The 11,800-nt window shown below is 39.2% G+C and overlaps 1 protein-coding gene across 1 annotated transcript in view; it reads right to left on the bottom strand.

Annotated features, from left to right (window-relative positions):
• LOC103610708 (TRAF2 and NCK-interacting protein kinase) overlaps window positions 1-11,800 on the bottom strand; it is a gene marked incomplete at its 5' end in the record, with an annotated part of 44,044 nt that overhangs the window by 31,336 nt on the left and 908 nt on the right. Inside the window, one exon of the mRNA XM_008594816.1 lies at window positions 1,480-1,606. Coding sequence (XP_008593038.1) covers window positions 1,480-1,606 — 127 coding nt within the window. The remainder of the gene's footprint in view (window positions 1-1,479; window positions 1,607-11,800) is intronic.

Genomic DNA, 11,800 nt, shown 5'->3' with positions numbered 1-11,800 from the left:
CTGTCATAAATGCTGAAGCAAATTTTAAGCCACATTAGAAATTGGAGTCCTATTACTTGGACTCAAAGAGTAACTCATTCCAGAACATTCTCGCTCATGTTTTCCCAAGCTATAGTGATAGAAGCCCTCTACATATCCAATGAAATGAACCATTCACAACATTGGGAGGGTTATAAGCCAGCACTACACAATGTCAACTTCAGCAGCCAAGGCCATTTTTCATTCCAGGCATACATGAAAGGACTCTTTAAAGCCTACTCGAAAGATGTGACAAGGCCGTAAAATAAAATTCTAGCAAGTTGCTTTGTGGACTAGTCTTCCAGTTATAGCCCCACTGCCAGTGATTACTTCAAAGGCCTTATTCATCCCATCACTTCCTTTCTTTCTTACAAAAGTGAGATGCCCTTTGCCTTTTTGGAGAGCGCAGCCTACTGTTAGGGTTTCCCAACTCTATCCTGGTTGAGGAAGGAGAACGCCAGATGACATATGCTTATGTTTCAGAGGGAAGAGTGGGCAGTGATCACAAGTAAAGGGAGAACTCAACTCTGTGGAGAGAGTGAAATAAAATCGCTAACATTTATTGAATGCTTATAATTATTAACTCATTTAATCTCCTCAGCCATCTTATGTCGTATGCCATTACTTATGAAATTTTATAGATGATAAAACAGGTGCAAGGAGAGGTCACATAATGTTTTCCCAGTATGATGAGCAGCCATTACTTTCCTTCCAAGTCAAAACCTGTCTTCAAACGTGCATGGTGATGATGAAGTGAAGAGATAGCTTCTAATTTGTTAGGGCCCTTCTGGTTAGGGCTGACACAGCGGGGAGTTACCACAGGTTGGAAGGACAGATGAAAAGGGGCACGTGCCTCCCACCAAGTGAAATGATGTTTTTAGAGTTAAAAAGAAAAAAAAAAAAAAAAAAAATCAAAGTGCTAAGAGGCATTTTTAAGAAGATCTGCATACTTCTTTTGTTCTTTCACGAAAATAGCTTAATGATTATTTTAATGTTAACTAGATAAGATGATATCACCGTTTCTTGGAACTATGGAGCATTTTCTACATGAAATCTGCAAGGATAAAACCATCGGGGGGTGGTGAGCGGGTGGGGGAGCATAACACGACCACTGATGCTATTCAGAGAGACCATTCATTGCTGTTTTCCTGTTGTAGGAAACATCTGGGTTTGCCAGCTTTATATCCTCAGGCTTAAATTCTATATTCTGATTTGCATGGCTCCTGTTGAAGAATTTGGACTAATGTAATTAAGTCACACTGCAAAAGCTTAGAAGGATACAGGAAAGAAGGCGCAGACAATTAAAATCACTCAACCATTTAGAAACACAGGTCCCCGCCCCCCACCCGCCACATGCCCCAAGCTCAAAATACATGCCGTAAGCATTCTCTGTGAAAACCCTGTAGTATAAAAACCACTTAAGAAATGCACTTCCTCTACATAGTTTTTATACTAACTTACCTCTCTAATCATCAAGGTTCCTTCTCTTGAAATACTGCCGCTGAAAGTGTCCCCGTGAGAGGTCTCCAGCCCGTGCGTCCCGACCATTCCCACATTGTACTCGTTGCTCCCTGGAGCTCCTGTGGGTCTGAGAAAGGAAGGAACAATATTCATGCAATGGCAATGTATATTTGGGGAGCACCTGTTCCCTGCCCATACTAATTACTTTTGTTGCGGTAAAGTATACATAACATAGAATTTACCATTTCAACAATTTCAAGTGTACAATTCAGTGGCCTTAAGTACATTCCATATTAATTTTAATGTGCACTGATGCCTGTACTTGGGTTTCATTTCTGCAGCATCCCCTCTCAATCTATTCTCCACCCAGCAGCAGAGTAAGAGAGCTTCCTGCTCTCCATGGAAAAAATGCTGATGCGGGTGTCAGGGTCTACCAGGCTCTGCATGATCTCCTGCCACCTCCTTTGACCAGCAGACACCCCAACCTGCTTTTGCACATGTTGTTCCCTCTGCCTGGAGAGCTCTTCCCACCCTGGCTGGCTCTGGGCTGGTTCCCTCTCAGTCATTTGATTTCATCTCACATGATACTTCCTCTGAGAAGCCTTTTCTCACCACCTATTGATGTCTTATCCCACCAGCTCCTCTATTTGAAATTCTTTATCTTTTTTTTCTTTTTTATCTTTCTCCTTCTCCTCATTGGAACATATGCTTGTGAGGGCGGAGTCCTTTTCTCTTTGCTCATCATTATATATCTGGTACCCTGCATAGAGCTCGGCACATAGTAGGAGTGCAAAAGATAATCATTAGATAAATGGATTTTACATTATCTTTAAAGAAGAAATGTCAATTAAGAACATTCTGGTTTATTGGGAGCATCCATGAATGAAGATGTTTAACTCAAACAGTATTCAGCACTTTTAAAAATCTCTGCAATCTCCCCACACTGTGGTATATTTATTTCCAGTTTTTTTCTTGCTGTTGTGTTTTAAGATAGAATAGGAGGAGGTAAAAGGATCTCAACACACTCCCTGAGAGCACAGTCTCCTATGTGTCTTCATGGCACAAAGCACAGTGCCAGGGCTCAGAAAGTGATGACTGACTGCCCATAATGAGCTTCACCTGGACTGTCAGAAATGCCCCATTGGCAGGACACAGAACTTCTCTGATTGAGGAACTTGGGGAAACTGAAAACCAGGCTGGTGATGTGGCTCAGCAGGCTGAGCTTGGTACAGCACAGCTTCCAGAAGAAGGAGTCAGTGTTCAGTGCTATACTTATTGTTCCTTTATTTTAGCATGAGCTTTCCTTTAAAGCATTTTTTCTTTTTAAAATAGAAAATGCATCAAGGTTTATTTCTTGCTTAGGTGTTTTAATTGCAATGTTTACTATTTTCATTCTTTCATTTTAATTGCTTCTAATATATTTAAAATACATCTCTGTACTCTTGGATCCTATCAAAGTCCAAGGACTTGATGAAATATTCAGTCCAAGAAGCAACAAATATGTCAGATTTATGACCTCTCTGGGACAGAGAAGAAATAGTTCAAGGATTTTCTTCCAAAACAGAGAGGCGAAAAGATGAGAGGGTGAGTCCGGATAAATAAACGCATTAGCAAGATGCTTGCTTCTAAGTTACTAAGCTGGAGCAATGGATTGAATGAATCTAAATATGGGCTAGAACTTATGTGTTTTGGAAGAAATTCTAAAGAAGCACTTTTATTATCAACATTTCACCCCCAGAAAGGAATTATTAATAGTGTTCCAGAGACATGGAAAAAGAAATCAGTGCAATGAATTCCTAGTATACTGACAGATGATCAGAATAGTTCTCAAAACTATGACTTTTTCATCCATTTAACTGAAATTTTATTTTATCTTGTATGTCTCTTTTTCTTTCCTTTTCTTTGCTTTTTTAGCTGCCTTAAATTCTTATTTGGGACAGGACGGTATAAAGCCAATAAATCAGTAAGTGAAATATTTATCAAGAACCCTTCAGGAAGGGAGCCACTTTTCTTCTTCATCACTCAGGCCTTTTTTATGTCACTGAGAGGGGCTCGGGTGACCTAGTGTCACCTCAGACTGACCTTCTGTACAATCAAGTTCTCCTTCACTATTGATAGTCCTTGGGGTTCGAAGGCTAAGTATATTTTGCTTCCATGTGTTTTTTCTTTAACTGTAAGATTTTTCTGATTCTATGTAAATATTTTAATCAGAAATATGAGAATATGAATTAATTTTCATTAGAAAGTATTTTTAGAGTTAATTTCAACAAGATAATTCCCCAATTCATTTTCCACATATCTCAGTTAAACTCCTCCCCAATTTTTGTACTTTCATTACTACTTTACTAAAATTATCATCACTAGTTATACTTCTTTTCCATGTAAATTTTATAGCAAAGATTTGATTCATCAGTCTTTTGGTCCCTATCATCTTTCAAAGGCTTCTGTGGTCACTACTCCTATCAAGTCCAATTTTTCTGGATTAGTTTTAAAGACTTAACTTTTATTAAAAAGATTTGATTCATATGTCAATTAGTCACTGCTTGTTTTACCTAATGCTGGATATTTTTATTGAGACTATTTTTTCTTTGGGTCAACTTTTATACTTTAAGTTTTACGAGCCAGAGCTGCTTCATCTATGATACATTTTTATGGTGAGCAGTTTTGGCTGTTTTGAGTTTTAGTTTGCATTATTTCCACTAGTACTATTCCTTATAGATTAAAGATTATAATCTGTATTTCTTCCTTAGTCAATTTGCTTCAAAAGTTGTAAGCAATTCTTCTTAGATAGTTTAAGATTTCTCTGCTGTGTAGGATTGGTCTGTTATGAATCTCTTGTACATAATTTGCTTATTCTGTGTACCTCGTATTCATTGGCCACACCATTAATTTTCCTGCTGCCATGTTGTCTGATATAAGGTAATGGCTCTTGATTATGTAAAATTCCCACAAATACTTGCATATTACAAATTACCTCCTTAACACATTTCTTTTAAAAGGCAAAGCGCAGCCCCAGGTCATGTTTTGGGGACTGCAGAACGTTTTTGCGTCATAGAAGAGGGGTCCTTATTTAGTATGCCATCATTGATCATCCCCTTTGTCCTTCTTATTCCCCTGGCTTTTATGAGACAATCTTTACGTTGTTTTCCTTTTACCCCTCTATTCCCTGTCTTTTTCCTTCATGGGCTTGTCTTAAATGCAAGGGGTCCCCAGGATTCTGTTCACTCTGCATAACGTTTAGGCATTCCCTTATCTACGACTTTTATTATAATCATCATCCATTTGCAGAATAATCCTACATTAATACACCTAATTTCTTTACTCGGTAACTTATTTTTTAAATTCCTATTGGGTATTTCCACATTGGTGGCTCTGGGTTTCTCCAACTCAATGTGCTCCAAGCTGAAACCATTATCTTCCTTCCTATACTGATACTTCCTCCTGTATTCCTGACCTTAGTTAGTGGCATTACAAGCTATCCGTTTATCTCTGCTGGAAACCACAAGGTCATCCTGGACTTCTTTCTCTCATCTACCCCTCACATTCAGTCTAGATCCTGACTATTCTACACATGGCCCATTATTTTCCTTCCTTTCTGTGACTGTCCCAGTTAGGTGAACAACACTCTTCTTGCTGGCCACCTCATCTCCAGTCCTGTCCCGTCATACCCACTCCTCACAGTCGCAAGAGTGAGCTCTCTAAAGCACAAGTCCAACTGTGACACTCTTCTGCTTTCAACCTTCAGTAGGTCCTCATAAACCACAGATGAACTTGACCTCAGTACTGTGGCTTACAGGCCCTCCATTACCTGGTCCTTGCCTATCTCTCTAATCTAATCTAATTTTCTAACCAAATCCTGCCCCTCACTTCTAACTCTAGCAACATTTAACTTATAGTAGTTTCCTGTACACTATACTATAAAACCCTTCATGACTTTAGTCTGTCCTCTCCCTGGAAGGTCCTTTTCCATTCTCTGCATCCCTGGCTGACTCATCCTTTAAGCTGCAGTTCAGGCAGCCCTGAAGCCATTGCAGACCCACTGGGATGGTTTAGGTGGCTCTCCACTCTGCCCCCACACTTCCCTCTGTGCGTCTTTACCACTGCACTCAATGCCCAGTCCTGCAGTGATCAGATCTCATTTATGTTGGTATCTTCAGTGCCAAGCACTGTGCCTGGCATGCAGGTCTCACCTAGCAAATGTTCATTAAATCATTGAAGGTCTTGGGTCAAAGACTTCGTTTAATGTCACTGGCAGAGATTTCATTCAAGTTTATTGTCAAAATATAGCTCTTCTTCAAATTGATGAGTGATCAGCTATAAGGTTATTAACATGTTTTAAATGTCTTGAAGAACCAATGCTAAGTTTTGCCATTTTATAATATGAAAAGTAACTTTGGCATTGGGTTCATCAAGCTGTGCCAAAATGTAATTATTATTTTTATAAATAGGTGGTTATTATAGGATAACAATAACTTGGTTCAGATATGTCATAGAATTTTATAGAGTGAACCTTAATGCAGGCAAATTAAAAAAATCGGTGAGGAGGTCGGAGGATACCAGGAAAGAACGTAAGATTAAACGCAAGATTAAAGGCAAAAAAATAAATAAATAAAGGGGGGGCCCATAAGCACCACACTGTAGTTGATAAAGTTTTTCCCATGAGGGTACAGGTTGACAATTCTGATATTCCTATACATGTATACAGGAAGTGAGCAATTAAGTAAATGAGTGGTGGGTGATGGGGTCAGCTTTCTCACTATCGAGTGGAAATTTACAGATAAGCAAGGGGAATGGGTTAGAATGATTTGTGCATAAAGGATTAGAGTTTGAGATGTCAGCACAAACTCATGTTTAGCCTAATACAGATGCAGGTGGCTATATATAGCAATATTTGTAGATATATGCACAAAGATGTGTTAATATACCCAGATATATACTTCCTTGCTCTCTCAGCTAAGAGGCCCAAAAGAAATGACTCTCCAGAAGCAATGAGCCCAATGAGCACACAGATACTGGTTTCTAATATCATCTTCCAATTTAAGGAATCAGGGCTCCCTGGAGAAGTGGCTAATTCCAGGATTGGTGCAGGAAATATTCAAGATGAGCCTGGAGCATCTTGTAGTGTCAGAAAGCACAGAAGTGTTCAAATGCACACACATGTGCACGTGCTCATACACGCACACAGATGGTGGTATGTCAGTCAAAAGGGCATGGCAGCTAACTGGCAGAGCTCCCAATGGTCAAAGCTGGAACAGCCTGAATAACAAAATAAAGAAATATTGGATCATAACCCCAAGAACAAAATAATACCATGAGTCTATGCTGATACAAATTAATGACTGAATAAATTAATACATGGAGAAGAGACAAATTTCTTGTGCAGAAAAATTCAAAGTAAATTATGAATGGAGGGGAGCTCTAATGGAGGGGAGCATAATTCCCCACTCTTTAAGTGTGGGCTGTGCATAGTGGCTTCCTACCAAAGGGTACAGTGAGGAAAGGAGGGGGAAAAAGAGTCACTTTATAGTAGAGAAAACTGACAAATACTACCTCAGCCAGGTGATCAAGGTAAACATTAACAGTCACAGATCATGTTGACAGTATGCATTTTTGATATCATGTGATGAAATATCATGTCCCCTCTGTGATCCTCCTTCCAAAAACCCTTAACCGTAGTCTAATCATAAGTGTAACATCAGATAAATTCCAATGGAGGAGGATTCTACAATATTTCTAATCAGTAATCCTCAAAACTGCCAAGTTCATCAAAAACAAGGAAAGTCTGAAAAACTGTCACAGAGAAGAGTTTGATGAGACATGACAACTAAACGTAATGTGGTATCCTGGGTGAGACCCTGGAAGAGAAAAAGGACATTAAGGCAAAACCTAAGGAAATGTGAATATTCTATGAACTTTAGTTAATAATAATGTTTCAGCATTGGTGCATTGCTTATAACGTACGCACCCCACTAATGTAAGGAGCTAATAATAGAGGAAACTGTGTGGGAAGAGGGTGGTGGGATAATAACAGGAGAGCTCTCTGTACCACCTACTCAATTTTTCTGTAAATGTAAAACTATTCTAATAAATAAAATTTATTAATAAGAAAAGAATGAAAAAAAGGAAATCATAAAAAAACCCACTAAGGCTAAAACAACAACTATAACATTTTATAGTTAAGGTAATCCTTTGTTCCAAAAATTATTTTTCCAATATAGGGACTGGATAGAAAAAATTAGTTGTCTAAAATCCTATAAAGACTGTAAAAAAACCAAACCAAACCAAACAAAAACCTTCCACTGATTAGAAGGAAAACTATAGGAAATTTACTGTAATTAGGCTGCAGGTTTAGAACAATAATTTCCTCTAATTGGATTTGTCAAAGTGCTCCCGGAGATACTGATTTTATTCAATTCAGTACACACTGACTGAGTACCTGCTACTTGAAAGGCCCTCATTTTGGCACTGGGCAGTGGCTATAAAAGCTAAATGAGACATGGTTCCTAAAACTAAAGAAGTTAGCACCCGTAAGAGCATAAAAATATAACAAATACTCAAATACAAGGCAGAACACGTAAAAAAGAGTGAAGCACAAAGGAAGGGATCATTCCAAGGAAAGGCACAATATTAAAAAAGGGCAAAGCCCTTGCAGGGCTGATGAGGAGGTCTTCTTGGCTGGGGCATATGTTAGGAGCAACCACGGGCCCCAGAAGGCAAAGGGTTGTAGGAATGAGAGACAGAGTATGACCAGAGTCACCCTTCTGCAGCATGACTCAGGCCAGAGGCGGATCAGTGAATGATGGCTGGGAGGGCAGAGGGGACTTAAGGCAAGGACAGCACTATAGTGGCCTGGGAGGCGTGCAGTAGGGTCACAGTCACGGCTTCTTAGTGAGAATGGAAAGGAGGGAACACAAAGATGTGTAGCTTTCGTTGTCCACACGGCATTCAGTGAGATTCTACACGATTCGCTGACTATGCTAGTTGTAGAAGGTCCTAATCACCACAACTGGGCCTTATCTGTCCTGCTCTGACACATGCCCTGGTACTTGAGTGAAGACACTGAGACAAAAGGAGGCCTCCCTAGCTTGCTCAATATGATGCAAATCAACTTACATGCCTTTCCTTCCCTTCCTATTCTATAAAGCTTTCATTTTTCCCTGATTTTAAAAAGAGTACATGCCCATCATATAATTGGGAGTATGCATAAAATAAAAATCTTTCCTAACTGTACAACCTAGAGATAACCACTTTTATCATTTTGGTCTATTTCCTTCCACTTGTCATTTTTCTATGCATGAGGCACTGGGAAACAGTGCAATTGGTTAGTCAGGGAAAGCAAACGTAGTAATGTGCACTATTGCAGGTTATACCTTATGCAATAAATATAAAACCAGCACTGCACATAGAAAAAAGATATTCTTTTGAACACAGGAATCCACAGCTGCTTGTCTAAAGGAGCTTCATTTCTGAGAAGCTTTTTTGTGTATACTTCATGGCAGTGAGCTGTGCTATAATACATTTTGATTTTATGCTCTGAAAACACATAGCACAAAACATAAGGGTTTATCTTAACAAAAGAATATAATGGTAATATGAATGTATACACAAAGCACTCTAGGTCCCCAAACACTCTACTGCTAAAAAAACTGTTTTATAATGCATTTTTAAAAGCGAAATTCTTCGGCATGCAACTCCCTTGTTGTGGAAGAACAGACTGTGTGTATTTCACATGAATATAAAAAGACTCATATTTACCAAATTGGAGTAAACATACACACATACGTTTGTATCCTTTTCTCTCTGAGCATATCTTATATATACATAATACAATATTTAAAAATGTTCTTTAATGGATGATCTTTTAATCTATCTAAAATTTACCAATTCTTCAAGAACCACCTCTAGTCTTGCCTCCACTGTAAGCATTCCATGATAGCCTTGGTTTATTATCTCTTTCCTGGATTATATTAAGAGATCCTCTAAATTGCTTTACGAGTCTTTAGTCTGCTCCCTTTCCATATCATCTTGCTGAAATAATCTCCCTCAAACATAGTCCTGATCATGTCACTCCCCAGCTCAAGATACCTACAATGGTTCCCAATGGCTACATGATAAAGCATACACTTCTTGGTCTGGTTTCTAGCCCAAAGTCCCTGTGCCCCAAACCCCCAAACCCCCTACATTCTCACCAAACTCAACCTTCTGTGCCTTTACTTCAACTCTGCTTCCTGCCTGGTATTCTAATATTACCCTGTGTTTTTTTCTATCTTGCTGACAGTTATTTGTGTAGTTATCTTTTCTTTGGATTAGGCTATAAACTCTTCGAAGTCAGGAGCTGCAATTTCAACTCAGTGCAATTAAATGTAAATCACAGTCACTGAAGACCCAGTCTATTCCAGTTACCATGCAAGGTGTTAGGAGCAGAGAGACGAATAAGAAGACACAGTCCCCACACCTCAGGGATCTCACTGCCCAGAGAGGGAGACAAACACCTAACAAATAATCCTGATTCGAGGCACTCCCTGAAGATGCAGGAACACACACAGACACAGTGGAAGTATGGAAGAGGAGATGGGCTCTGCCTGTGGGGGCTGGGCTGTGAGTAGGTGGTTTCTAAAGGGACAGGAGAGTGCCGGAGAGCAGACAGAAGCACAGCATGGTCTGTTCAGAGGAGGTCAGAACGGTGGGTATTTCTGCAGTGTGAGAGAAGTCTTGGATTTGCCTTTAGAGGTAAGAGGATGAACACCATTGCTGGCCTTGCAAAATATGATAGGGGGCTTAAAAACCAAATGCTGTTTAACATTTCTTCCCAAACTGTCTTTGGTTCTTCCTCTAAATGTTTATGTTAGTCTGTGGTTTTCCATGTGTCTCTCTACAACTAGGATATAAACTTTCAGAAGGCAAAATCTAAGTCTGTATTTCTCAAATCTCTCAAAGTCCTCAGCATGGTTTCCAACACATAGTGGGAATTTTAGCAATCTTTTAATTTCATAATCTACTCGCCTGTTAGTTGTATACTCGGTACTTAAAGAGAATTTAAAACATCTGTTAGAAGAATTAGGCAATGATGAGTCAAGACAAAAATTGAAAGGGCCAGCATGTTTTGCAGAAATGTTCTGGATTAGTGATTTTGCCTCTAGAACAATTTTATTTGCTGTTAAAAAGCTATTTAATATGATATGTTCCAAAATGTCATATTTTAGCATGTTTATGATTGTCAGTAACTAGGTAATCAACAGTAAGATAACAAGTCTGGATTTTCAGCTATGATAATTGGATTTGCCTCTCAGAATCGCTTGTATGTAACGATGGTTAAATCAATGGATGGCATTCCCTGCAGACTGGCCAGCCCTGTCTCTCCAATCCCTACTGAATAGGACAATAATTTGTGGCCTAAAATGACATCTTCTCTATATACTGTGAGTGTGATCTAATAATCAATAATAGTAGCTGGGCAGAGGAAATAGGGTAAATAAAGAACAAAGTTGGAAAAGTTAGCATCACCTTGTATCAAAGTTATGGTAAACCAGGGCAACAGCACCTTGTGTTTATTTGGGGGAGAAATTGGGGAAGAAATAGGGAGTGGGAAATTCCTTCTTTCATAGGATCGACTCCAACGAGGGGGAAACAAGAAAAAGTAAGCTTCTCTCTCCCGCAGAAATAAGAAAAAAAAAAAAAGAAGGAAAGGCTATAAACAGTAAGGAAAACACAGGTAGGTATAAATATAGATATAAATATACAAAAAGAAGACTACGAAGAGACCAGCAGAAGGTATGTGGCAAAGACACGGGTACAGAAAAAAGGATCAAGTAAAAGAGACAATGAAGGAATGAAGGAGTTGAAGTAGAAAATCATGACAGGGTGTGTGTAAGTCAGACACTGGGAAGATTCTCTGCATGGTTATCTGACTCCCGATTCTCTGCTGGGACGCTAACCCACGCTGCCATGTGCATTCCTCCTTACTTGGTGGTAGTGATGATGAAGGAAATGTATGTGTCATGTTGCTAATTTTAGTCCCTAAATGTCATTGTCTGTGATTTCACTCTTCAGTTCTAGAGGGAAAGGCACATGTCAACAGTCTGGCTGTCAACAGTTTGCCCTGAAGATGAAAAAAACCAAGAGTCACCAAAGGGACAGTTACTCCAACAGCAATGGGTAGAAGGTAAAGCATATGCAATCCTAGAAATGCTACATTTCTAAGTGATTGTGTCTATGGATAGAGATAATTATAGAACTAAGCTCTTATAGAAACCCCAATCCCCAAAGTCCCTTTATCTTGCCAGAGACCGATATATGATTTTATATTGAACTCCCATCTCTC

This window comes from Galeopterus variegatus, unplaced genomic scaffold, assembly GCF_000696425.1.
Source record: "Galeopterus variegatus unplaced genomic scaffold, G_variegatus-3.0.2 Scaffold11637, whole genome shotgun sequence".
NCBI classification, from domain to species: domain Eukaryota; kingdom Metazoa; phylum Chordata; class Mammalia; order Dermoptera; family Cynocephalidae; genus Galeopterus; species Galeopterus variegatus.
This window is presented reverse-complemented; position numbering and strand designations above follow the sequence as displayed.